The 27,938-nt window shown below is 53.5% G+C and overlaps 1 protein-coding gene across 2 annotated transcripts; it reads left to right on the top strand.

Moving 5' to 3' along the window:
* Window positions 1-10,011: 10,011 nt before the first annotated feature.
* Extl1 (exostosin like glycosyltransferase 1) lies at window positions 10,012-27,027 on the top strand. Of its 2 annotated transcripts, XM_052177688.1 has the most exons (12): window positions 10,015-10,098; window positions 10,852-11,635; window positions 18,454-18,544; window positions 18,762-18,869; window positions 20,097-20,216; window positions 20,823-20,955; window positions 21,134-21,240; window positions 22,700-22,789; window positions 23,500-23,586; window positions 24,050-24,210; window positions 25,243-25,411; window positions 25,561-27,027. In XM_052177688.1, exons 2-12 carry the CDS (start codon window positions 10,872-10,874, stop codon window positions 25,741-25,743), a joined length of 2,013 nt encoding a protein of 670 aa, XP_052033648.1. In that variant the 5' UTR covers window positions 10,015-10,098; window positions 10,852-10,871; the 3' UTR covers window positions 25,744-27,027. The 2 variants fall into 2 exon arrangements, with proteins under 2 accessions (XP_052033647.1, XP_052033648.1); XM_052177687.1 differs by having other exon boundaries at window positions 10,012-11,635.
* Window positions 27,028-27,938: the final 911 nt, after the last annotated feature.

Below are 27,938 nucleotides of genomic sequence, written 5' to 3'. Positions count from 1 at the left end.
CCTCCCTCTTTCTCTCCCTCCCTCTCTGTCTGTCTCTCTCTCTGTCTCTCTGTCTCTCTCTCTCTCTCTCTCTCATATGTCCTCACTCCAAGACAACCTTTAACTCTCCCCCTTCCCACAATAAACCTCTTGCCCTAGATCTGTTTCCTGGTGTCATTTTGTGGCATTCCTTGGCGCCAACCAGAACAAGGTACCTTTCCACCGCTTTGTCCTAACAACACCCCCCTCCCCAGGGCATGCTCCCAGTAAACTACTTAATCCAACCCGGCCCCAACTCCTAATTAACAGCCCACCCGCCCTGAACTCAGTGATGGATTAAACCGCTGATAAAGTCAGCATCTTGATGAGTAAGAGTCACTTTTCCACGGTGCCTTCAGCTGGGGACGGGGCTCAGCTGGTAGAGTGCTTGCCGAGTGGGTTCCACTCCCAGCATCAGTATAAAATTGGGTGCGGTGGTACTGCCTATAATCCCAGGGCAGACAAAGGATTAGAAATTCAAAGTCATCCTTGGCTACATAAATGGCAGCCTGAGAGACAGGGAGAAAGGAGCAGAGGCCAAGAGGCCAGTTCAGAAACTGGGGTTGCCGGGTGGTGGCGCACACCTGTAATCCCAGCACTCTGGGAGGCAGAGGCAGGCAGATTTCTGAGTTCGAGACCAGCCTGGTCAACAGAGTGAGCTCCAGGACAGCCAGGGCTACACAGAGAAACCCTGTCCTCGGAACACCCCCCCCCCAAAAAAAGAGTTGCCTTGATCATGGTGTCTGTTCACAGCGATATAAACCAAACTCAGACAGCATTTCACATCCAAACCACAACATTCATCCTCACTCCATCCTGTCCTCTCTGTGACAAACTTCAAATGTCTTTCATCGTGAGGAAGGACCAAGTCTGTCATACCACACCCAGTTCGTAGGCAGGAAGCAGAAGGAGACCAAGGCCAGGTGGCTTCTCAGGGTCTCTCTTCGACGACTGGGCAGAACCAGGATCAAAACCTGCTATGACATCTTGATTTCTGGCTATAGAAAGGACCAGAAGTGGAGTCTCTGGGGTCCCCCTATTCTTCCTCTCTCCCGACTCTAGCCTGGGTGTGACCTCCAGATCACCAGAGTCCTGGGTGGGAGTAATGGGGGACTCTGGCGCCCAGAGGGAGGAAAGCGGGCAGAGGGAGCTGGGCGGGAACTCTGCATTCTGCTTCCTGGCTCTCCTAGGCCATTGAGAGTTTCTTGGCCCCAGCAACGTTCTGCTTCCCAGAATCTCTCCTCAGAAATGACTGGTGGAGACGGAGCCAGCTCAGAGATGCCAGAGGCCAAGGCAGGGCCCGATTCCCACTCCTACTCCCCTCACTCCCACTCCCCTCTTTCTGGCTCCTGGCCCTGCTATCACAGACCTGGCAGAGGCTTGACCTCCTGCCAAGTGTGGGGCAGCCTGGAGGGATGAAACTCTCAGGTGTTTAGGGATGGGGCTGATGCCGGAACAGGCTGTAAGTAGAGAGGTTACTGTCAGCCCTTACTTTCCCTTCTGGGGCCAGTCACAACCTTGACACAAAGGTAGCAGCCCTTGTCAAAAGCTCCGAACAAACAACGTTTCTGACGAGCGTCCCGCGAGCCAGACTCCACTCAGACAGAGTGACTTCCGGTCCCTGCCGGTGCACACCTGACCACCTGTCTTCTCTTATGGTTTCCTGCTGCTTAGTACCTTCTCTCAAGCTCAGTATAGACGTCTCTCCTGGTCCTCCTTCCCTGCTCCCCCTCCCTGCCCCTCCCATGCTCCTCTGTGGTCCTCTAACACCTCCCCCCACCCCCTACCCCCCCCCCCCCCCGCCTCTTCCGCCAAGATAGTGCACAACATTGAAATGACCTTCTTCCTATCTGGTATTTTGTCACGGGGATGAGAAGAGTAACCTAAGACACTCTGGCTAGTAGACCAGGCTAGGATTGAACTCCCAGCAATCCTCCTGCATCAGCATGAGTCATCATACGCAGCTTGTGTGTATCTTATCCCATGTGGATGGAAACTACCAGGGACTGGCTTTAAAACATTGGCTACAGGGACTGGGGCGATGGCTCAGTGGATAAAGAGATTGCTACACAAGTATGCAAATGCTGGCTGGGTGTGTCAGCCCACCTGTTAGTCCAGGAAGAGACTGGGGGAAGTCAGATCAAACTAGTTCGCTGAACTAGCCTTCTAGGTGAGCTCTGGGTTTGATTAAGAGGCCTTGCCTCAATGAATAAAACAGAGAGTGATTGAACATGACTCCCAGTGTCAGCCTCAGGGCTCCACAGACACGTAGACACAGGTATACTGACACACATGTCACTATGCTTACACCCACGTACACGCAAAGGAATATAAATAGATATTGGCTGTACTATCACTTAAGTGTGACAGGGGCCACAAATCATCGCATCTTCCATTAGAAGACTCCTCGTAGATTTTAAGAGCAGGGTTGACATCATGCCCTGGGAGGGCATCCAAAGAACTGTCTGAACAGCCAGGAGGCAGGATTCTCTAGTGTGGTCTCCTTGGGAACAGGAGGGAGTGCACCGGGAAGGTGCGGCCTGGCCTATCTGCACCATCTCATCAAGCAGCCACTGTCCCTGGGTCTCTGGTACCCTGTCCTGGAGGTACACAGGACAGAACACTGGCCCTGTGAGTGGGCTCTGCCGAGAAGGTGGGGCTGAGCTCCCAGCCCAGTGCTAAGCCTTGGAAAGGTCCAGGTCACTCCGGGGCTAGCTGCTGACTCTCCCTTCACAAAGAGAGCCTTGGTAGGGGTCCAGGCGAAGCTGGGGTGGGGGCTGTGGAGGAGAGAGGGAGGAGAGCAGAGAGCAGAGGCCAGTGCCCTGACCTTACTGCCACATGGAGGCAGCTGAGCTAGGGTGGGGGTGGGGAGAAGGGAATGGGGAGAGGGGGTGGGAAGAAGGGGTGGGGAGAGGGGGTGGGAGCTAGGCTTCAGGGCTTGTTTGGAAGTGGCATGGGAAGAAGTTTATAGACAGCCAGAGACCGTGTCACATACATCATAAGAGGCCCGTCCTGTGCCTAGTCGGAAATTCCCATGTGTTTCTTCTTCTCTTACCGCAGAGCCTCTTGTGTCCTACACTATATCAAAATGACACTTCTGACCTTGTTGGCTTAGTAAAGGGATTTTTCCCCCCAGACCCTGATAACCCCAGGGTTCAAGATGGACAGGAAGTGGAACACACTGTCCCACAGTGGGACTCGGTTCACAGCTGCGGCCCTGTCTGCTCAGAAAGTGGAAAGTTTAGTGGAGCCCGATGTCAGATCATGCTCTGGGTACCAGCTCTATTCTCCAGTAGCTAGGCAACCCTGAAGCGCCATCTTCCCTCCGTCTAGTTCTTCTCGAAGTTAGGGGAGCTGAATGGGGCTCCGACTGTCTGGGCCCAGCTCTTGCACAGGCTCCGTCAGCTACAGCAGCCATGACCTCAGGTAGCACAGCTGGGCTGCAGAGGGAAGCCAAGACTCAGAGAGAAACAGGACTGTGGAACTGAGGGCCCTGTCTCCTCCTCAGAGCTCGCCTCTGGACAGGCTCCCTGCCCCACCCCAGCCCCCAGCAGGCTTTCTCCTCAAGGCACTCACAGAAATCATAGCTCAGGATGCTGGGCAGCTGACCCTGGGGAGGGAGAGGAGGAGAAACTGAATCCTCTAGCCTCAGCTTGGAAGGCAGCCTCTTAATTACCTGGGGTTGAGACAGCCTGCTTGCTAGGTAACAGCCGGGCTCTTCTGGTTTATCCCCAGGTGGTCAGGGCTGACAGGAAGGTGTCTGGGTGTGAGCAGCTCTGAGAAGGGCCAGGAACTCCCTTGAGGGATCATCAGCTTCAGAAACCATCAGAGAGTCTATGTCAGTGGAACATGATGGAGGGAAGAATAAAACTATTTCAGGATCAAGCTTTGAGATTTACTTACTCAGTTTGGCCAATCCTGCATTTCAAAGAACTCTGTCCCTTGGGAAAGGCCAGGCCTCAAAACTCAGCCTGCAGCCTGAGGTATAAATGCTGGCTTGTGTACCGTGCCAGCTCACCCCCATGGCTTCTCGCTTCATTATTTATTTTAGTTTCTCTGTGCAGCCCTGACTGTCCTGAAACTTGCTCTGTAGACCAGGCTGACCTCGAACTCACAAGAGCTCTTCCTCCGAGTGCCTCCTGAGTGCTGGGCTTAAAGTCGTGGACTGCACTGCCCAGCTTTCATTTTTTTAGTTAATTTAGAGACAAAGTCTATGAAAGCCAGGCTGATTTTGAACTATGTATATAGGGCTGAAGAGATGGCTCAACAGTTTAGAGCACCAACTGCTCTTCCAGAGGTCCTGAGTTCAACTCCCAGCAACCACATGGTGGCTCACAACTGTCTGTAATGGGATCCGATGCCCTCTTCTGGGGTGTCTGAGGACAGACAGCTACAGTGTGTTCATATACATAAAATAAATAAATAATTCTTTTTTTTTAAAACTATGTATATATAGCTTGGGCTAGCTTTGAACTCATAGCAATCCCCCTGTCTCTGCACTCCTGAGTGCTGGAGCTCCACCACACCCAGCTTTCAACACAAGTTCATCCTACAGGAAGCAGAGACCTGCACAGGGATGAGGAGACGTTCAGATCTCAGGCAGTGTCCAGGTTTGGCCACTTAGAAGGTAGACTTTAGTTAAATAAAATTAGTAGTAGTAGTAATTTTGTTGTTTTGAGACAGGGTCTCATGTAGCCCAGGCTAGCCCAAACCTACCTGTGACCTATGAATGACCTTGAATTTATGATCCTGTTGTTTCCACCTCCCAGGGTGTTCACCACCATGCTGGTCTGGGCATTACTGGGGAGAGAACCGAATACTCTGTGCACGGTAGACAAGCATTCTATCAACTGAGCTACATCTATCCCTAACATCCCTCAAATTGTCAATCCCCCTACCTCTACCTCAGTGATATAAGAAGAGATAAGCCCTTTCCCCCTGTGTGGTCCAGGTGCTGGTTTCTGCTGGCTGGCGGGCTGTCCTCAGGTAAGGTATCACCGTGAGCGGATGTCTTAGCTGATTCTCGATCTCTCTCTCTCTCTCTCATCCTTCCTTCCTTTCTTTCTTTTTAAAATAGATTTTTCTTTTCTTTTTTAGATTTATTTATTTATTTCATGTACGTGAGTACACTGTAGCTGTCCTCAGACACACCAGAAGAGGGCATCAGATCCCATTACAGATGGTTGTGAGCCACCATGTGATTGCTGGGAGTTGAACTCAGGACCTTTGGAAGAGCAGTCAGTACTCTTAACCGCTGAGCCATCTCTCCAGCCCCTTACCTGGTTTTCTGTTGCTGTGGTAAACACCATGACCAAAAGCAGTTTGGGGAGGAAAGGGTTTATTTCATCCTCCATTGGGTGGTCCCCATTCAGAGAAGTTCAGGAGCAGGACTTGAAGGCAGGAAGGGAAACCGAGGCCGTGGAGGAAGGCCACTCCCTGGCTTGTTGATTGTGACTTCCTCAGCCCACTTGGTTTTTTTATACAGCTCAGGACCACGCAATTCACTGATGAGGAAGTCCCCCACAGACTTGCCCACCGGCTAGTCAGATAGAGATACTTTTTCAAGCAAGGTCCTTTTTTCCCCAGAGGACTCTATCAGTGGTTCTCGGACTGTGGGTCCCGACCCCTTTGGGGGACAAAAGACCCTTTCCCAGGGGTTGTCTATCAGTTATCCTGCATGCTACATATTGACAATTCATAACAAAAGCAAAATTACAGTTATGAAGCAGCAACAGAAATAACCTTAGGAGCATGAGGAACTGCATTAAAAGGTCACATTGTTGGGAAGGCTGATCAAAAAAAAAAAAAAAAAAAAAAAAAGCTGGGCGGTGGTGGTGCACGCCTGTAATCCCAGCACTTGGGAGGCAGAGGCAGGTGGATTTCTGAGTTCAAGGCCAGCCTGGTCTACAGAGTGAGTTTCAGGACAGCCAGGGCTACACAGAGAAACCCTGTCTCAAAAAAAAAAACAAAAAAAAAAATAAATCCAAAAAACCAAAAAAAAAAAGGAAGGCTGAGACCCACTAGAGCCTCAAGCTTGTGCCAAGTGTGTGAGGTAGGACAAGCCACAGGACAAGGCCGGCACAGCCAGAGACTGAACCTTCGTCCCTGGGCAAAGGACAAACGTGCTCTATCACCGCTGAGCCAGACCCCAGCCGCCGGGAAGCCATCTGTTTGAGGCCTACCAGGCATGGTTTGGAGACTATTGTATGTGTGAAATCTCACCGGGGAAACAGCTCTTCTGAGCATCCCCATCATACTGCTGAGAGAACAGCACAGAGAGGGACAGTCGCCTACCCAGGAAGGCACAGCTTTGGGGAACTGTACTGTACTGTCAACTGCGGGGCCTGCTCACATTTAGGGCCCTCCCTCACAGCAGCTTATAGAAGTTCTTCTCAGGGTTGTAGGTCCAGCCTGAGGAAAAACAAAGGAAGAGGAGGACCAGAGCTTCAGAACAAACCCCACAGTGGTGGCCTAAGCCCCTGTTCCCTGAGCCCCTGGGCCTCAGGCAGGAAGCAACACTTGTCCCCAGCTGGGAGGGGGGCTCCCCAGGCTGTGAGGCAAAAGGGGGGAACTGCCTCCCCACTGAAGCCAGGCCCTCATCCATGGCCTCACCTCCCCGCACCCTCCTCCCTGGCCACTCCCTCCTCCCCAGGATGATGGCCTCCATCCCATAAATCAGCACCCAGCTACAGGGCAGGGCCTCCTAGTGGCTTTGATGCCTGTGCCCGGGAGCCCTTGGCACAGCCTAGCCAAGTCTGTTTTCAGGCTGAGCTGAGGACACCCCGGCTCCCCTGCCTCCACCCAAGCCTTCTGGCAAGCTTGGGAATCGGTTTAGACAAGCCCAGGCCCAGCTGGCCTGAGAATCTCCCCTGAAGGGGTGTGTGTGTGTGTGTGTGTGTGTGTGTGTGTGTGTGTGTGTATGCGTGTGTAGTGGGTGTATGTGTGTGTGTGTGTGTTTGTGCTGTGTGTGTATGCATGTGTGTTGGGTATATGTGTATGTGTGTGTTTGTGCTGTGTGTGTGTGTATGTGTGTGTGTGTGTGTGTGTGTGTGCTGGATGTGTGTTTATGCTGTCTGTGTGTGGTATGTGTGTGTCTGTGTGTGGTGTGTGTGTATGTAGGTGGTATGTATATGTGCTGGGAGTATGTATGTATGTGGTGTGTGTATGCGCGCGAGCTGTGTATGTGTATGTTGCAATATAAAGAAAGCATGCTTGCAGCTTGAACCAGCCACAAGCCCAGGATTGGGGGTTGGGTGGCAATCAGACTGGCTAGCCCTCTTGTGTGACGAATCTTTTCTTGGGAAGATGCTACCAATGCATCTACTCACCCCAGACGGGGAGGCTGGAGTCTGTGTGTCGCTGGGAAAGCAGGGTCACATATCCACTCTCCTGCCCCTGAACCTGTGTCCTTACCGTCCCTGTGTGTGGAGCAGTTTTCCCTGGAAGCTCTGAGGGGAGCAACACGGTGAGGCCCACCTCAGGCCCCTGACGCTGCCTTTCTCACCCTTTCCCGACACTATGGAAGATTTTCATCCCCGGCTTATGTTTCCTTCTGGGGAAAAAAGCCTCCATGAAGTCAAGAAGTTCTCAGCTACCTGCTCCCCTCAGGGCCTGCCTGGCCCACGAGACAATGCGCACTAAACAACTGTGGAATGCGGAAGGAGGTAACCATTTCTTCTTATTCCCTAACAGTGAAGGTGATTTTTCTCCAAAACCTATTTTCAAGCTGTGAGGGTGGCTCAGTTGGTAGCTGTATGCAGGAGGAGGCCCTGGGTTAGGTGTGACAGCACATAAACCCAGGGGAGGGGGTACCCACCGGCAATCACAGCCCACAGGAGGTCCAGGCAAGGCGAGCAGACATTCAAAGGCGTTCTTGACTACACAGATCAAGGCCAGCCTCCAGAGCAAACCAAACAAAACTGAGCCAGGGCTAGCCCAGTCGAGCAGCGGCTACCCAGCTTGGGTTTCATCCCAGTGCAGGCAAAGCACAACCCCAAACAGCGTTGCTTCCTTTCCTGTTCTAGGGTCAAGGTCACTCCTCAGAGGCCTTCTCTGCCCCTGGGTCCAGCAGCCCCACTGTATGCTGCCAGAGAGCACACACACACACACACACACACACACACACTAACAACAGGGGTGGAGGAGGGCCCATCTCACTGAGGAAATTGCCTGTTCAGTGGTTAAAGGAATAAATGGCAGAGCTGGAAGAATCGCCCAGCGCTTGTCCCCAGCAGGATTGGTTCCCAGAACCCACACGGCAGCTCACAATTATCTCTTACCTCAGTTCCAGTGAATCTGATGCCCTCTTCTGGCCCCCATAGGCACAAGGCACGCACACTGTAGACACGCACACTGTAGACACGCACGCATGCACGCACGCACACTTGCACAGGCAAACATTCATACTCACCAAATAAAAATAAATATTTTTTAAAAAAAGGAATAGCTGTGTATGGTGGCATGTACCTTTAATCCTAGCACTTGGACACAGAGACAGGCAGATCTTTGCAAGTTCAAGGCCAGCTTGGCTTACATTGTGTGTTCTAGGACAGCCAGGGCTACAAAGAGAAACACTGCCTCAGAATGAAAGAGAAGATCTATAGATGGTTTAGGACCTGGCTAAGCCATAGGAATGCAGGCAAAGTCACTCAAGGTCCATGAGCCTCAACTTTCTCTTCTGTAAAATGGGAATGATAATAGTATCTCCCTTATAGTCATTTCTAGCTTGCTCAGGACATGGTCACCTACATTGTTACCCTTACTCAGCATGGCACTTCTGGTGTCTCCCCTGGTCCAAGTCAGGATGCTAAGGATCTCTCAGATGAATGAACGTGCATGGAGGAAGAGCGAATATGAGGACCTGGAGGAGCATCCTGGCTCTGACCCAGGAGAGTCAAGGCAGCTTCCCTCAGGAAGGGAACCTTCTGCCAATCCCAAGTCTGGTAGGATTGGCGCATGCCCACACCTGTCAACCGCATGAGAAAGCCTGCGGTTTGCCTGAGCAGCTGTCTATCACAGAGCGACCAACCTCTTACTGCGATTGATCCCTTTTTTGAGGATGTTCCTGAGCACCTGACTGTTGTGCCCTCAGGCTGCTCACTGAGGAGAGAATGTTTGCCTCAGAAATCAGCTGACCTCCCTGGTCAGCGGAAGGATACCTTCTTGTGGAAGGATACCCCCACCAAGGGCTCGTAGGACCTCCCTCAGCAACCCTCCAAGGAGGATGCTGTCAATCCATTTTATAGATGCAGGTAGCCACTACCCAGATCCCTTCAGTGGCCCGGGGGCGGGGGGGGGGGACAAGCAGAAACCCCACTGGGCCAGGCTCTGAGTTCAAATCTTCACCTGGACGCATCTGAGCTGGGTCACCTTAGGAAGAGTCAATCCCCTCTCTGAGCTTTACTTTTCTCAATAGTAAAAAAGAAAAAAGAGCTGGCGATGTGATTCAGCGATAGAACACGTGTCTAGTGTGCACAAAGCCCCGAATTCTGCCTCCAGTACCACAGAATCAATTTAAAAATATATAATGATAAGAATAATAAGAGGGGAAAAAGACAGATAAATGTGTACTTTGGATCACTGGTAAAGACCTTGGAGAGAAGAAAACTGTCAGTCCACGGCCACTAGTGAAGTGCGGCGCCCTGCTAGCCATTATTAATCTTCCAGAGCCAGGTGTGATGGCACACAGCTGGAATCCGAGCTTTTGGAGGTGAAGACAGATTGGTCAGAAACTCAAGGTCCTTGGTTGCAAGGTGGGTTTGAAACCAATCGGGGCTACAGGAAACACCTCCCCCCCTACACACACACACAAACACACACACACACACACACACACACACACACACACACACACACACACACACACACGGTCTCAAAAGAATGAAAACGAAACGGTACCCCAGCAAGAGAGATTGCAAGGGGTTAAGTGGAGACCCTGCCTCCTAGCCAGGAGCCAATCAGAGCTGACGGGGGCGTGGCCAGGCTGCCGCTGCTTTAGAGACCTGGACCGACCAGATACCTTCTGGAGTGGGACCTGGAGCTGCCGGCTGGACTTGTGGGGCCGGAGCAGAAATTCGGAGCGTAGGTCTTGCCCTCTGCCCCGTGACAGCTCTTAGCCGGAGGGTGCATGGCAGCTGCCTGGATTAGGGGTCATAGCTGAGGGAAAGAAGACCAGTACTCCGAATCTTCTCATCCTCCAGGCAGCAGGCATGGGATGCACTCAGACTCCAACTTCTGCTGGCTTTGGTGGCCCACACGGACACAAGGTCTATTTATAGTTCTGCCACAGAAAGACCAGCCACCAAGCACAGGGTAGTCAGGGTTTTTTCAAGGGCTTTGGGGGCAGAGGCAAGAGTGGGAGAGGCCAGTCCTGTCTCCTTCCACATCTTCCCTGGCCACCCCTTCCCGATGTTCACTCTCCATGAACCCGGGCAGTTCTGCGCAGTCTGGCAGATAGCCTGACCCCGGGTCAAGGGCAAGGTCAGGGGTGCAGACCCAATCGCAGACGGACACGGGCGATCTTGTGGTCTGGGCAAGGGTTGCATCAGCTCAACGAGCAGTGGCCCGGGGCAGAGGCCCTGATGAGAGAGCAAAGGCTGACTTAGGTTGTGGGAAAACAGAAAAAGCAATCGGAGAGTGGGTAGGCAAATTTGGAAAGCCAGAGCCTCCCTGGACCTCCCCCGAGGGGCCATTCCCACAGGTGGCCAATGGTTGCTCGAACTTAGGCAGGGAACCTGCCTTCAATGGTGGAAGCTCTAGACCAGAAGGCTCCTCTCTCCTGCCCGGGGTCGCCTTCTTCCCCTCTTGCTACAGAAAATCCTCACTTCCTTCTAGCCCTAGCTGTGGGTGGCCACATGCTGTGGAGAAGAAAGTCCTTCTGGCTGGCGGCGTTGTCAGCCTTCTGGCTCCTCCTCATCCTCCTAGGAGTCTTCCCTCTTCGCCTGGCAGTGTCGCCCGGTCCTCCTCCCGGGCGCTCCCAAGGCTGGCCCCGCTGGCTGGATGCTGCCTTCCTACAGAGTTTCTCCCAGTCTGAGACGAAGCCAGAAGATGTCGCACAGCTCCCTCAAGTCTCCCGGGGGAGCAGCTGCACCTGGGGAGCCTGCTTTGACACCTCCAAATGTAAGGGGAAGGTCCTCAAGATCTTTGTGCACTCTCCGGCTGGTCCGAGCACTGAGACTCAGCGCAGGGTCCTGGACTCCCTGGAAGGCTCCCGCTACTCTGCCCGCAGCCCAGCAGACGCTTGTCTTCTTCTCTCTCTCCCGAGCCAGGACCATAGAGGAGCATGTGGGTCCCTGCCTCCCAACTGGAACGGAGGCCGGAACCATCTGGTGCTCAGTCTCTCCCCAGCCCCTTGCACCAGGCTGGGACAGGCGATGGTAGCTGAGGCCAGCCCCTCCTCAGACATCTTCCGCCCGGGCTTCGATATAGCGCTCCCGTATCTCCCCGATGCTCACCCATTGCAAGGTGGGGCTCCTGGCAGGTTGCAGCAGCACAGTCCCCAACCTGGGGCCACCTTACTGGCCGTGGCAGAGGAGAGAGGCAGGTGGCGGATCACAAGTATCCACGCCTCAGCCTGCCCCTGGGACAGACACTGTGAGCAGGACCCCGGACCTCGGCAGTAAGTAAACCTACCCCGTGGGGGACTGCAGAGTGGGAGGGAACTCCTGAGTGGGAGCCGGCTGGGACCGGAGCAGGTCCAGAGGGTGGAGTAAAGGGTTAAAACTGTCATCCTGCCACGACCAACTCTTGGCAGCAGCAGGAGAGAGAGGGTTAAGACCGCGCAGCGGATCTCCGGAGTGCTGTCTCCAAGGGTGTGAAACGCAGATTTTTGGAATTCTCCCTTGGGGATCTTAGAGACATAGCAAGGCTGCCTCCCCTCCCGTCTCCTCCATGCCTGGTGTGCTGTTCCTCCTACTCTACGGTTTTTATGTAACAGACATTTGTATACCACTGGCTCGGGTGTTAGCACTCCCATAAACAATGACGCGGGTAGGGGGAGATTAGATCAGTCAGAAGGTGTTTCCCTTCGAACGAGGAGGCACGAGCTCAAGCCCCGCCCCATCCCACCCCACCTCCACCCCATGAGTCAGTCCCAAGTTGAGGAGGTAGAGACAGGAGGATCCCCTAGAGCTCTTGGCCAACCAACTTGGCGGAGTGGGTGAGTTTCAGGATCCGTGAGAGACCCTGAGGGTAGAGAGGTGGCTGATGGCTGAAAGAGCAAAGGCCTTGCCACCAAACCTGAGGGTTGGAGGGTTCCGTCGTCCCCCCTCCCCCGAGCCACAAGTTAGAAAGAGAAGAGATTCCTAGAAATTGTCCTCTGCCATCATCCACACGCGGTCCAAGACACGTAAGTGTCCCACTCACTCACAGTACTGAACAAGGCACACTCCCTCAATCTCTGGCTGGCACACACACGCACACGCACACACACACACACACACACACACGCACACGCACACGCACACACACACACACACACACACACACACACGCACGCACGCACGCACAAAGGCTGTTATGTATAGTAAAAGAATTCTAACTGCTGTCGCTAAGGTATCTGTTATTCTAAAGACATTAGGTGACTTACCCATGGCCACCTGGCCACTGTGAACACAGAACTGGTCTGTCTTTGAAGGCTTCTGAGTTTTAAGCAAGAGTTGGTTGGATTAATCTTGTCACAGGCCTCTGGGGAGCCACAGAGAAGTAGCTGGTCCCAGCTGGAAATTGCTCCTGTGTCTCATTTTGAAGATTAATCTCTCAAGGAAATAACAGCCTCTGGTTTTAGAAACGGGACTTAGGTCTGATCTAAAGAGCTTCTACCTGTGAGAATACTTGCATAGACATGAGGGGATGAAGATCGTGTGTGGCAGAGGCTTCCCTCTGTGCCTGAGTGGGGCACACTTCAGTGATGAAGGTGGTCGGTCACCCCTCATGACTGAACCCTTAGGTGTCCGGCAGGTCCCCTGTCTCCTTCCAGGTTGTGCAGGCTGTGGGTCCCAAGGCTCCCTTCCCATATCTCCAGAGTTTGTAGTCCCCTGGCATCTCTCTTTTTCGGTGTCTTTCTGTGGTGTCCCTCCCTGTCCTCCAACATGGCCATTCTGAGCTCAGCTTCCCCCAGGACTCCCTCCCTCCCCAGCCAAGCTCCAGTTCTGCCTCTGCCTGAGGCTCTGGGGAATCTGCAGGGAATGGAATCCTTGCCCTCCTGAAGGCACTTGGAGACCTCCTGGGAACCTGCCCTGTCATTCCCCCTCCCTCCTCCCCACCTCCCACCAGGCCTTCCAGAGACTAGAGAACTTGGAACTCTTCAGACCCAGAGGCCTGACAGGAACTCTCCTGTGACTAGAAACAGTAGTCTTAAAAACTTGCTGTTGGCTGGGCGGTGGTGGCGCACGCCTGTAATCCCAGCACTTGGGAGGCGGAGGCAGGTGGATTTCTGAGTTCGAGGCCAGGCTGGTCTACAGAGTGAGTTCTAGGACAGCCAGGGCTACACAGAGAAACCCTGTCTCGAAAAAGCCAAAAAAAAAAAAAAAAAAAAAAAAACTTGCTGTTGGTGGCCATCTTTGTATGCCTGTGTGTGTGTGTGTGTGTGTGTGTGTGTGTGTGTTACTATGTACATGCTAGGCAAGTACTGTATCACTGCACTGTGCACTCACTGGCTCTGGAAGTCCCTCTTTGGGCTAACTATGATTATTACTGTGTGCTGATACTTTGTGATTACTGTGTGTGGCTACTTTGTGTTGTTGGGTTTTCTTTCCTTCTGTTATTTCCCTGCCCACCTGGAAGGTTCGGGGTAGACTGGGCTGGCCTGGAGCTTGCAGTAATTCTGCTGTCTTTGACTCCTGGGTGTGGGGGGGAAGGGCTAGGGGTTTATAGGTGAGTGCCCCTCCCTTCTACTCTGGGCAGCGTTTCCCATGATGCCTTTCTTTCCAAGGTATGCTGCATGGTAGTCTTCCACTGGCCTCAGTTTCTCAGAAGTACTTGGCAGCTGCCTGGGCCAGACAGCATAGGGACAGTGAGAGAGGGAGGCCAGCCCCAGAAGACAGCCTGAATAAACAAGCACTGGCCAGAGAAAGAGATGCTTCAGTGCCAGCCACTGTCCCACATTCTGGCTGGCAGGCAGGTGGTGGTGATGAAGGCTCTCCAGAGGACCGTACCTACCTTCCTCCATGACTGCTGATTCTCCCTGTACCTTCCACAGGAGATCGCAGGCCCCATCCCAGGGCCCAGAGGGTGTGGGGGAATGTCAGGGGCCCCCAGTTCTCTGATCCAGGAAGCACTCAGCAGCTGTAAGTGCAGTTGGGAGTCTAAATGATACTTCTGGCTCCGTGGCAAGAGTGTTTTTCCAGATTGGTTGAATAGGTTCCTGTTCCATTGGAATAAGTGCCCACCCACTTAAATCACAATTTCTTTATTTCTATGAATAGGTGATTCATTCACAGGATGAAGAATTCCAATGGTACAAAGGGTTACACAGTCAAAGTCCCCTCCCCCCTGGCTCGGCCACCCAGGTTTTCTTCCTGCCTTTGAGCACTGGTTGCAGCTTCTCGGGTGTCTTTCTTTTCTGGGGAACTCTGTATGGCTTGAGTATATGAACCCCTACATACTTTTTTTTAGATGTATTTATTATTATATCTAACTACACTGTAGCTGTCTTCAGATGCATGAGAAGGTGTCAGATCTCTTTACGGGTGGTTATGAGCCACCATGTGGTTGCTGGGATTTGAACTCAGGACCTGCGGAAGAGCAGTCAGTGATCCTAACCACTGAGCCATCTCTCCAGCCCCCTCTTCTTTTTGTTATTCTGGATGTTTTGTTTTGTTTTGTTTTGTTTTCTGAGACAGGGTTTCTCTGTGTAGCCCTGGCTGTCCTGGAACTCACTCTGTAAACCAGGCTGGCCTCGAACTCAGAAATCTACCTGTCTCTGCCTCCCAAGTGCTGGGATTAAAGGCGTGCACCACCACTGCCCAGCATTCTAGATCTTTCTAAACAGAGTCACTTATAGCCCAGACTGCATGAAAATGATTTTGAACTCCCGATCTTCCCTCCTCCACTGACCTAGTACTGAGATTTCAGGTGTGTGGCCACCATGACCTTCTCCATTTTTAAATTTCTGCACCTGTCTATGGTGTGCATACATGCATGCTAGTCCACCTTTATGTGGCCACAATGATGGGGGGGCACATGTGCGCATGCGTGTGCATGCATGGGGAAGCAAAGTTGATGGCCGATTCTTCGATCACTCTCTGCCTTATGCATTGAGGTAGGGTTTCTCACCTGAACCCAGAGCTTGCCTGTTCACCTAGTCTAGCTAGCCAGCTTGTGCAAGAAATCTCATCTCCAGATACCTCACATTTAGATGGGTTTAGCTGGGGGGCTGGGGAATCCAGAGTCTATGTTCTTAAAAATTAAGGTTTAGAACTGAACAGCATTGGTGCACACGTTTAATCCAAGGCAAGTGGATATCTGAGTTTTGAGGCCAGCCTGGTCTACAGAGGGAGTTCCAGGACAGCCAGGGGTTATAGAGAAATCCTGTCTTGAAAAGCAAACAAAAATTATTTATTTATTGTTTTGCGTGTATGTGTGTATATGCCTTCATGTATTTATGAAGATACCTTCAGACACCAGAAGAGGGCTCTGGATCCCTGGAACTGGAGTTACAGGGGGATGTGAGCTGCCCTGTGAGCGCTGGGAATCAAACCTGGGTCCTTTGCAAGAGCAAGAAGGGCCCTTGTCTGCTAAGCCAGCTCTCAGCCCCGAAACCAAGCTCTCCTGTGCAGCAGGTGTTTGACCTGCTGAACCGTATTCCCATCTCCCTTCCCCATGAAAAAGTTTAGTTTTGTGCCCTTGTGTATGTGCATGTATGTGTGTGTGTGTTTGTGTGTGTATATGTGTGTGTGTGAGAGAGAGAGAGACAGACAGACAGACCGACAGACAGATGACAACATTGTAGAGTTGGTTGTCTCTTTCCATCTTCCATGGGTCCACAAATCAAACATCTGTAGACCAGGCTGGCCTTGAACTCCCAGAAATCCACCTGCCTCTGAGTGCGGGGATTAGAGGTGTGTGTGACCAGTCCTGGTGATCTCTCCCATTTTTAATGTAAATCAAGTTTCCATGTCCTTGTTCCCAACTCATGGATGATATGTAGAGCCCAGGGACACGTTGAAAGCACAGGAATTGAGAGCACAGGAGAGTAGCTTCAAAGAGGTGGCGCACGCCTTTAATCCCAGCACTTGGGAAGCAGAGGCAGGCGGATTTCTGAGTTCGAGGCCAGCCTGGTCTACAGAGTGAGTTCCAGGACAGCCAGGGCTACACAGAGAAACCCTGTCTAGAAAAACCAAAACTAAACCAAACCCAAACAACAACAACAACAACAAAAAAAAGTCTGAATGCTTAGGTGAAAGAAAGTGTTTTGGAGGCTGGAGAGATGGCTCAGTGGTTAAGAGCACTGACTGCTCTTCTGAAGCTCCTTAGTTCAATTCCCAGCAACCATTTGGTGGCTCACAACCATCTGTAATGAGATCTGAAGCTCTCTTCTGGAGTGTCTGAAGACAGCTACAGTGTACTTACATACAATAAAGAAATAAATCTTTAAAAAACAAGAACAAAAAAAAGAAAGAAAATGTTTTAATATATAACAGTATTTGGTTTTATTTCAACACAGTAGTTAAATATATTTTTTTAATATTTTAAATATAAAATTCCTCCCTGGGCAGGAGCAACAGCCAAGGCTAAAGTACTTAGGACCCATGGAAATCACACGTGGCTCTGCCTTGGCCAGGCCCTGGTGAACCCCGTGACCGTGGGCAGAGCCATGACTTTACCCCTGGGCCCCTAAACCCGAGGCCTAGGGTGCGTACCTTAAACAGCAGAACATCTTTGGACTTCTTGGTGGTCAACACACAGAGTCACAAGTTCCCTCTCTAACTCTCTCCTGAGCCCCACACAGCTGCTCATTCAACCTCTGCCTACCATCTCCCACAACCCGGAGTTAACTCAGTCCTATCAGGAGGCAGGTAGAGCGGGAAGCAGAGCGAGGCTTTGGTGTCTGATCTGTTTCAGAGCTAAGCGTGCCTTCAGGCCTCTCTTCCCTGGCTGTCAGATAGGATGATACAGCAGTGGGTTCCATGTCAGACGGCTGCTGTGAGAGCGGCTTTTCCATACCTGGAAAGCACTTAGAACTGATGGTGGTTGGCTGGGATATCAAGGAGGGCTTCCCGGAGGAGGAGGCGCAGAGCCTGGACTCTGCTGCAGAGCAAAAGGAATTCCCCCAAGTAGGTGAGGCAGAGGGCATCAGGGTGAGGGGTGAGGGGATGGGACAAGAGATAAAGGGGAGCTGAAGGCCAAGGGGTACAATCTGTAGAGCCCTGTTTCTCTCTGTGGGTTCCCTGGAATCTTCTGCTAGGGCCTTTTAGTTCCTTACGCTTTGCTGGAGGGAGCTGGGCCTGCCTGGCCAGTGCTGTCGCTTGTGATGTGATGGGGGTGGGGAGAAGTTTGTTTTGTGGTTCCTTCCAGAGGCTCCCCGTGCACGCCTGGACTTAACCCTCATGGTGGCTGAAATAACCTGGGGTTGGAATTGGCCCGGGCTTAATTCTAACCACAGCCTGGTCCCTCGCCTTGAGACTCAGGTTCCCCAACTGTTCAGAGGCCCCGCCCTCCCGACACTCCCAGATCTGTCTGCTGGAGGTCAGCGCAGCTGAGGAGGGCCTTGGGGACCCCTTGCATGTTCCTCACTGAGGACCACGCACACCCATGGGTCCCTCCCGTCCTTCCCTCCCCGGCTGGATGCTGCTAGGCCTTGGTCCCAGAGAGGTGGTTCTGACGGGGTCCCTCACAGATTCCCGGGCCCAACCTGATCGTGGTCCTGTGGCTGGGGGAGGAGCAGGGGGAACAGAGGAGGCCTGTCCTCAGGCTCGGGGCTGCGGGCAAGAGCTTCCTGTGGCGTTCCAGGCTGGAGGCCCAGCCCACTCAGTACAGAGAAGCCTCTCACGGCTAGGCTACCAATTTGGGGAAAGCTGAGTGTGGGGATCACTCAAGTGAGGGCGAGGGGCCGGGTGTGGGGGCCGCTGAAGTGAGGGATGCCTAGGCCAGAGTGGAAGTGGAAGGAAGGACAGGAGATCCAGTTACCCCCATTTTGCAGATGGGGGAACTGAGGCACAGGGAAGAAAAGGGAGAAGCGTAAGGCTGCCAGGGGCAGAGACAGAGCTAGCAGGCCTGGCGTCTGAGTTCCCATGACACTGGTTGTGGAGAGGCCAGGGCTGCTCTTGGTTATGTCTGTGAGTGTATGGCTGTGTGTCTGACGAAGCAGCAGGGACCTCCTGTGACTGAAGGAATGTCACTGTAAGGCGGCAGGGAGCTAGCGCTGCCACACACGGTGAGGGTGAGGGGCAGGTGTCTCGGGCTCCTGTGTCCAGGGACCTTCCTGTACCTTCTCAGGATCTACCCAGAAGAGACACTTCCCAATGCCACCTTCTGCCTCATTCCTGGCCACCGGTCTGCCACCTCCTGCTTCCTCCAAGCCCTTCAGGTACACCCCAATCTGAGCACTCCCCAGCCTCTGTACCACTGCCCTTGCACTCTCAGGAAATGCTGGGCATATGCACACAGGAAGGGGGTTCCCTGTCTCCCGCCCCCCAAATACTCTCCTCTTTGTCCTTTCCCTTAACAGGGGGGGCTGCTGTGGCCCGGGGCGGTGGTGAATATGTGCAAGGGCTGGGCTCCCCAATGACTGCCCTGCCCCCCAGGCCGGCTGCATCCCTGTGCTCCTCAGCCCCCGCTGGGAGCTGCCTTTCTCTGAAGTCATCGACTGGACCAAGGCAGCCGTCATTGCTGACGAGAGGCTCCCGCTGCAGGTAGCTCAGAGTCTGTCTCATGGTGGGGGGGATGTCAGGGGAGGGACCCCAGGATCTCCGCCCCCTTCTAGTAGTCGTATCTATACCTATTGCCTCCCTCTGGGGCTCTCATAGACGTAGATGAAGGTGGGGCCTCTGGAGGGTGCTGAGAGCAAGTTTGAGCCACTTTCTGCCTCGGTATTCCCATCTGCATAATGGGATAAGTTAGATCTCTGGGGCTCAGCTGATAGGAAACACATAGATAAGAAACCATGTCTCTTCCATCCGATAAAAGTTGCCCAGGCTGGAAGAATCTGTGTGAGCAGCTGTGAGAGGTCTGGGGAGGTGGAGGAAGGCGGCTGGAAAGTAAGCAATGGCTGTCCTCTAACCGGGGCCACACCTACAGTCCCAACACCAGGGCGAGCAGGGTAGGAGGTCCGGAGTTCAAGGTCATCTTCAACTATATAGCAAGTTTGAGGCCAGCCTGGAATCCTCTCAAAAAGAAACGGACACAGGAACCTGCTTGTGCTTTCACACACACACACACACACACACACACACACACACACACACACACACACATGCAGTGCTACCACCATTTATTCAGAATCTCCACATGGCCTAAGCACTAAATGGGTATTTTCTAGTTGAGGCTTTACAACCACTTGTGAGGGAGATGTTTTAATGCACCCATTCCACAGACAGGGAAACTGAGGCTAGGAGGCTTTGTAATAGCTACTGTTGCTGCCCTGTTCACGTTGGTGTTTTGGATAGGGTCTCATGTAGCCCGTGCTGATCTCAAACTCCCGATGCAGCCCAGAATATCTTGAACTTCTCTGATCCTCCGCCTCCAGCTCCTGAATGCTGTGATTACAGGCACGTGTCAATGGTGACAGTTTATGTGGTGCTGGAGATCAAGCCCAGGGCTTTGTCCATGCTGTGCTGCGTTGTCACTTTGTCAACCGAGACACATCCCCAGCCACTCCTACCTTTTTTGTTGATCTCTTCCCTATGTAGCCCAATCTGTTCTTGAGCTCAAGATCTCCCTGTCTCAGCCTCCTACATGCTAGGGTTTATAGGTATGTGCCACTCACAGTGTCACTTAAAGCCAGCTCTGTGTGACCCTGAACACTGAGTGCACATCACTAGAAGCTTCCAGATCCTGAGCTCTGGGCTGAGTCCTCTCCTAACCGGAGTCGTCAGGAGGACCCCAGGCCTCCTCTCCTGATCCCCGCTCTGTGCCTCCAGGTCCTGGCTGCCCTCCGTGAAATGCTCCCCTCGAGGGTTCTCGCGCTGCGCCAGCAGACCCAGTTTCTGTGGACCGCTTACTTCTCATCGGTGGAAAAAGTCATCCAAACTACCCTCGAGGTGAGGGGGCTCACCCGCAGGGCCTGAGAGAAAGGCATGACCCCACAGTTTTGTCTGTGATGATGAGGAAAGGAAGAAAAGCCATGAGTCTGTCACCTGATTCCCACTCCAGAAGTCACCTCTTCTGGCTTCTAGCTACTCTGTTAGCTGCTCTGTGCTCTAGTCTCTCTTCTAGAAGCCGGAAGGGAAAGGTATGGGCCCACACCCTCAGGCCCCGCCTCTCCTCAGGCCCCGCCTCTCCTCAGGCCCCGCCTCTCCTCAGGCCCCGCCTCTCCTCAGGCCCCGCCTCTCCTCAGGCCCCGCCTCTCCTCAGGCCCCGCCTCTCCTCAGGCCCCGCCTCTCCTCAGGCCCCGCCTCTCCTCGGGCCCCGCCTCTCCTCAGGCCCCGCCTCTCCTCGGGCCCCGCCTCTCCTCGGGCCCCGCCTCTCCTCGGGCCCCGCCTCTCCTCAGGCCCCGCCTCTCCTCAGGCCCCGCCTCTCCTCAGGCCCCGCCTCTCCTCAGGCCCCGCCTCTCAGGGTCTGCTCTTCCTAAGGTTCCACCCACAATCTGCTGTCTGAGCCCCGCACACTAGCCACTCCCCCCTGCAAGCCATTTCCTCTTTCCACAGATCATTCAGGACCGGATCTGGGGTGCATCAGCTCACCCCTCACTCATGTGGAATAGCCCCCCGGGGGCACTCCTGGCTTTGCCCACGTTTTCCACGAGCCTTCAAGACTTCCCCTTTTATCATCTGCAACTGGGTATGTCCTGGGGGTCGGACAAATTGAGGTAACCTCAGCTTTCCCCAGGTTTACTCCGGCTTCATCCGCAGACACTGTCAAACTCCATCTCTTCTGGTTCTTTGGGGTTCTCTAACAAAGGTCACTCACCAAGGGGCTCCACCTTCACCCTCCTAACCGCGGTGTCTCCTTTCTCCAGGTTCCAGCCCTGGGAGGCGGTTCAGCGCTGTGATCTGGGTGGGGACCTCTGGAGAGCCCCTGCGGAAACTCATCCAGGAGGTGGCAGGTTCCCGGCACTGTGCCCAGGTTTGCCCCCCCTGACAGCTGGGATTCTGGGATCCGGGGTGAATTCAAAGAACAGAGCTAGGCCCTAGATGACCACACATCTGGAGGAAGGCACGGGGACTCTTTCCAAAGATTCTTGCTGACCTCAAGTCCTAGGTTTCTCGTTCTTTCTCCAAACACCATCAGAATTAGTGAAGCCCTTGGAGAGCTGGTGCTTCGTGGGGAGGCTGGAGAAAGAAGCATTCATTCATTCATACATTCATTCACTCGTTCTCCCACTCAATGGTACTTTGGGGCCAGGCCTGGGGCTTCAAGTACTGAGGACCGAAGGATAGGCAGGAGAGGGTTCCTCCCCATAATTCATAATGCCAGAGGTTCCTAGGACCAACGCTGTCCAATCTCACTTCCAGAGAACACAGGTTGCTAAGTATGGCTGCTCCTGATTGTAATTCTAGCCCTTGAGTTGAGGCTGGAGGATTGTGGAGAGTCGGAGGCAGGCTAGCCTCAGGCCACACAGTGAGATAAGGCCAGCCAAGATTACACAAGAAGAACCACCGGCCTTAAAAGCAATAAAACAAAAGAAAATAATAAACAAACAAACCACGGGTCTGGAGAAATGGCTCTTTGGTTAAAACTGCTTGTTATCGCGGGGGACCCAGGTTCAGCTCCTAGCACCCACCCGATGGCTCCCTCACCACCATCAGTGACTCTGACTCACTCCAGTTCCAGGGCACCTGGCACCTCTTCTTACCTCTACAAGAACCAGACAGGCATGTGGCTCACAGACATGCAGGCAAAAACACTCATGCACATAAAATAATAAATCAGTCAAAATAACAAGCTACCCCCCCCCCCGCCCAGAATCCAGGTTGATTATCAGAGTCAGTTGCTAGGCCAAGGTGCAGAGGCAGCCTCTGCGGATGAGGTGTGGGCCGAGCAGAGCAGGAAATGACAAGGAGAACATAGCTATGCATTAGAGGGCAGGTGGGGACTGTGCCTAAAGTCAGAGCCCAGTACAGTGACGTGACTTTAAGCACTGCCCTCCAGAGATGGAGGCAGACTGTGGATTCAAGGCCAGCCAGGCCCACATGGCAAGTTCTAAGACAGCCAGAACTACACAGAGAGATCCTGTCTCAAAATAAAAAACAAAAAAAAAAAACAAAAAAAAAAAAAACAAAATTTTTCTTGAGATGGTTTTATTATGTAATCCTGGTTAGTCCTGAGCTCAGAGATCTGCTTCCCTCTGCCTTCCCAATGCTAGAATTACAGGCATGCACCCTGTCCCAGCCAGGACTCTTGCCTGCCGTAAGGCCAGAGACATGACCAAAGGTGGTAATGAAGGGACAGGGATGCCACTGCCCTCCCTTTCTCTCTTATGCACCTTAGTAGCTGTTCCTTGTGCTCCATCCATCCCAAGTCACCCCCGGGACTCCCATTCTAACCCAATCTCAGACTTCAGACAACTCCCCTGTCTTCCCAGATCCTGATTCTCTGGAACAGTGAGAAGTCGCCCACTGACAGGTGGCCCGAGACAGCGGTGCCCCTAACAGTCATTGAGGGGCACAGGAAGGTGAGCGGGCAGGCGGGAGGACTCCCACTAGGGACAGGGGAGGACAGCCACAGGATGTTTTGAGCCAAGCTGGAGTTGTATATGGGTCTGAGGGAATCAAGTGTTGGGTTCTAGCTTCAGAACCCATTGGAAAGATGGGTCTAATCGGAACGATGTTGCTCTTACACTAGAGTTGGGCTCAGTGGTACAGATTTGCCGGCTATGTGCAGGGTCCCAGGTTCCGCGTTTCCAGCACCATCAATCACCCTTCTCTCCCTGGCCCTGGGTAATCCACTTCTAGAGCACCAGAGTTCCTGTGATGTAGGAGACAGGAGACTGTGTGGATGTCTTGGATAAGGAGTGGGGAGAAATGTAGGCTCATGGAGAAACACCAGAGAGGATAGCTTACTAGGCTAGGAGTGGGTGAGCTGGGACCCCAGGCACCAGGGCACCACAGGTGCCACATGCACCACCTGCTGGTTGCATACGTCTAGGCAAGACACTGGCATCTCTCCGCATCTGATTCTTTCCAGGTTTAGTAAGCATGAAATGTAGAGGGAACTTGGCCTTTAGAGCCAAAGGGGAAACTGTAATCTAGGCTTGTAGGCAGGCTTGTTTTCCTGCCCCCCCTTCTACAGCCCATTTGAAGAGTCCATACTTACTGGGGGTGGGAGTGTTGAGGGGTGATTCTCATGGCTGAGTGGCCCTAAACTCCTTCTGCCCCACCACAGGTCAGCGACCGATTCTTCCCGTATAGCAACATCAGTACCAATGTCATCCTCAGCCTTGATGCTCAGAGCATTCTCTCTACTAGTGAGGTGAGGACCGGGCCCGGGAGATGCCCAGCACAGCATGAAGGGAGCCCTAGGGCACTTCCGCCCCCTCAGGTTCCCAGGCCCTGAGTTCCAGCCTCCTGCTGTGGTGGTCTCCAAACAGAAGTATAACACAGAGAGTCCTGGCTGGGCAGATTCCCTTCAAGTCCTCCCAGGTGCATGACTTTAATCTCAGAACTTGAGAGGCAGAGGCAAGTGGGTCGCTGTGAGTTCAAGGCCAGCCTGGTCTACAGAGCTGGTTGCAGGTCAGCCAGAAATGCACAAAGAAACCCTGTCTCAAAAAAACCCAAAAACCAGACCAAAACAAACAAAAAAGGACTTCAGGCGATGCTCTGATCCCCTGTGCTCTCTGCCCTGCCCCAGCCTTAGTCAGTGGGCTGGTCTCACAGCCATATATAAGGATTTTGGTCAGGAGACCCCTCCTCACAGCTACCTAATCCCTCTGCAGGTGGACTTTGCCTTTGAAGTGTGGCATAGCTTTCCTGAGCGGATGGTGGGCTTCCTGACAAGGAACCACTTCTGGGATGAAGCCCAGGGTGGCTGGGGCTACAGTACTGAGATAGCCAATGAGTTCTCCATGGTCCAGACCACGGCTGCCTTCTACCACAGGTGCAAACATTGGCCCCGGAGCAGGGAGGAAGGGCGGGAGGCTACAGTCCTGACCTGGAGTGGGTGGGGGTCCTCATCCCCTATTTTTTTTTAAAGATTTTATTTATTTTATGTATATGATGAGTACACTGTAGATGTCTTCAGACACGCCAGAAGAGGGCGTCAGATCTCATTACAGATGGTTGTGAGCCACCATGTGGTTGCTGGGAATTGAACTCTGGACCTCTGGAAGAGCTGAGCCATCTCTCCAGCCCCCCCCCCCCCTTTTTTTCCTCTTTGAAACAAGATGTCATGGCGCTGGGCTGGGGCTATAGCTCAGTTGGTGAGAGCGCTTGTCTAGCACATGGGTTCTAACCTTAACACTGAATATGCCAAAATGAACAGGATAGCACACATCTGTAATCTAGCACTGGTCCTGTGGAGGCCGGAGGATACGGAGTTCAGGGTCACAGTCTGCAGGGCAGTGAGTTTGAGGTCAGGCCCAGGGGATCATGGAACCCTGACAGGGTCTCCCTAGGTAGCCCAAGCTGACCTCAGGCGTGTGATCTCCTGCCTCCCAAGCGCTGAGCTTACAAGAAGCCACCAGGCCTGGCTTCTGGGGCCTCTGGAAAGCGAGTCTTTAATCTGTTTAGACCTCATCCATGTACCATGGAACCTTTTATAGATTTCCCTCCCCAGGAGCTCTCTGCACGGCGCACTCAGAATAGAGGATAACCCTCGTGGGTGGAGTGGGCCCAGATGGTCCACGGCCTCCCTGAAGCTGGGCTTTGGGTAGCCATGTTTGATAGCTTCGGAACCACCTCACACACCCCTCCCCCTCTGCCACCACGTCTGGCTCTATCAGAGTTCAGACTTGGGAGTTCAGAGAGGGCCCCAAGGAGCGACTGGAGGGCTGCACAATCCCAGGGCACTTAGACAGTGGGTCCTGCCCAGGGCGGGAGCGCCCTGTGAGAGGAGGGGTGGGGTACAGGTCTTGGAACTTGGGGTCTGCACCCTTTCCCTGCCCCAGCCCCTTTGCCGTGTATCTTACAGGTATTACCACACCCTCTTCACCCACTCCCTGCCTAAAACCCTGAGGACCCTGGCCGATGAGACTCCCACCTGTGTTGACATCCTGATGAACTTCCTGGTAGCCACCGTCACCAAACTGCCCCCTATCAAGGTGCCTTATGGCAGACGGCACCCGGAGGCGACCCCAATGGTGAGGCGACTCTAGGGGCTGGTCCGGGCTGGGGGAGGGGGGGAGGAATAGGGGGCGGAGTCTCTTCACTCTCTAATCCAAATCTTGTGGCAGCAGCCTGAGGGCTCGAAAAACAAACCTCAGGAACTCGTTTCCCTCTCACCTCGTAGGATTCTGCGGGTCCACGACCCATGCCCGAGCCGCAGTCCCTGGATCAGGACTGCATCAACCGTTTAGCAGCAGGATTCGGCCACATGCCTCTGGTTTCCTCTCGAGTGCGTTTGGACCCGGTGCTGTTCAAGGACCCGGTTTCAGTGCAACGCAAAAAGTATCGCAGTTTAGAGAAGCCATAGGCGAGGAGACGTGTACACCTGTCTGCTAGACACGAGAGAACCGAGCGAACCAACAGAGACGGATCAAAGTCCTGTTCTGGTTGGCCAATCACGACAGGGATCCCGGAGAGCCGAGCCGAGGTCTTCCCCGACTGCAGTGGGGTTGCATTTCGCACAGGCTGGTGCACAGGCTGATCTGGTGCCCTGAGATGCCTTTCTCTGCATCTCTGCCTGGTCCAGGTCTAACCTGCACTCACCTCCTTGGAGTGAAGCCCTAGCAGGATTCACGCTGAGTGGTGTGGCCTTGAGCACGTCACCCTGCCCCAGAACCGGCCGTCGAGCACCGAAGGGCGGGTCCCGCCCTCCTCTCTGGTCTGGCAGGTGCATTGTAAATATTTGAGCAATAGCTGCAAGAGTATTAACTGATTGCCAGCGTGGTAAACACGGGCCGAATGCGCACGAGACATAATGCTGCCCCTTACTCTGGAGGTCCTGGTCCACGTAGAAAGCGGACACCAGGATTTCCAGGCTCAATCAAGCGTGAACAAAGAAGCCACGAGTCGGAGATAACCAGAGGATTGGGTGTTATGTGCCAGCCTCACAGCAGATGCCCGGTCTTGGGCGATCAGCAGCACTGCACTACCAATCTTGACCACTAGAGGTCAGCCGTTGCACTGCTCCTCCTCCGAAGGAATGGAGTTTGTTTTTTGCTTTCTTGGCATTTTGTTGTTTGTTTGTTTGTTTGTTTGTCTTTGTTTTTCAAGTAAGGGTTTCTCTGTGTAGTCCTGGCTGTCCTGGAACTCACTCTGTATGCCAGGCTGGCCTCAAACTCACAGATCCACCTGCGTTTTACTTCCTGAGTGCTGAGATTAAATTCATGCCCATCACCTCCCGGCTGCTTCTTGAACTTGGGGGGTCGGGAGGGGAGGAGGAGGAGACAAGGTCCCGGTATGTAACCCAGGCTGGCCTGGAACTCACAGCAGTCTTACTGCCTCAGTTTCCCAAGTGTTAGAGTTACAGGCGTGAGCCACAATGCCTGACTGAATGGAGTTAAAGATTCCGGTGTGTGCAGACCCCAGTATGAAAACGTGGGAGGAATATGACAGAACTCCACTTTGGCCGGCCCACTTGTCGCTCGGGCTGTTGGCAGATGGGCTGGTGGCGAGGAAGAGGGCTGTCCTCGGCGTCCTGTAGGTGAGAATGGATTGGGGAGGGGAGGCTGCTTTTCCTGGGTTCGTCCACCTGGAACTGGAATTATCGCTTCCGAAATAAAGCACGTGGCCCACTCACGGCTCTGGCTATAAATACCCTTCCAGCAGCTGCACCGTGTGGCGGGACACCCAGGGTCAACAAGGGGCGTGGTGTGGAACTGGGGTGACTCCAGATGGCGAGGGGGGTGTCTAATCTAGTCCAAGGTATCGGGTGTTTTCCTTCTTTGATGGCTTCGGCTGCTGTGGAAACTCCCGTGACTAGGTTGCTGGCTGGAACAGGCTGTCCCCTGAGGCCTCCCACCCTCTTTCTCCAACTTCACTCCTGCCTCCCCCCCCCCCCCCCCATGACTCAGGTCCTTCCTGGAGTCTGTCACAGCTGGGTGCAGAAAGCCAGTCCATCTAATGGAAGCCGGGAGCTGTCAGATGCTTTGAGGTGCAAGGTGGGGGGAGGGGCGGACTGGAGATTAGAGTGGGGGAGGTGGCCTGGCCCAGGGTCAAGAGCAGTTGAGGGTGAGAGGACTCACACAGCTGCAGTCTAGGCAACCAGCCAAGGATGGAAACGGCACCCGGTGCCAGGGCCAGCCTGGGGACAGAAGGCACCTTTGCAGTGGTGGCTTGGACACCCAGGAGGATGGACTGACTGCCTTGGGGTTGGTTGTGCCTGTGTGGAGGCATTGTTGGATTCAGGGCTCACACTATGCTAAAGGCAGGCCTCAACTCCTGCCCAGGAATGAGGGACACCTGTCGCACACCAGCTGTGGGATTTAGCCTCTCTGTACCTTCCTTTTGTCATCTATAAAAATGAAAGTTGGAGCCGGGCGGTGGTGGCGCACACCTGTAATCCCAGCACTCTGGGAGGCAGAGGCAGGTGGATTTCTGAGTTCAAAGCCAGCCTGGTCTACAGAGTGAGTTCCAGGACAGCCAGAGCTATACAGAGAAACCCTGTCTCGAAAAAAAAACAAATCCAAAAAACAAAAACAAAAAACAAAGTTGGGGTGTGGGGAG

This window comes from Apodemus sylvaticus, chromosome 3 (assembly GCF_947179515.1).
Source record: "Apodemus sylvaticus chromosome 3, mApoSyl1.1, whole genome shotgun sequence".
Taxonomy (NCBI): domain Eukaryota; kingdom Metazoa; phylum Chordata; class Mammalia; order Rodentia; family Muridae; genus Apodemus; species Apodemus sylvaticus.
This window is presented reverse-complemented; position numbering and strand designations above follow the sequence as displayed.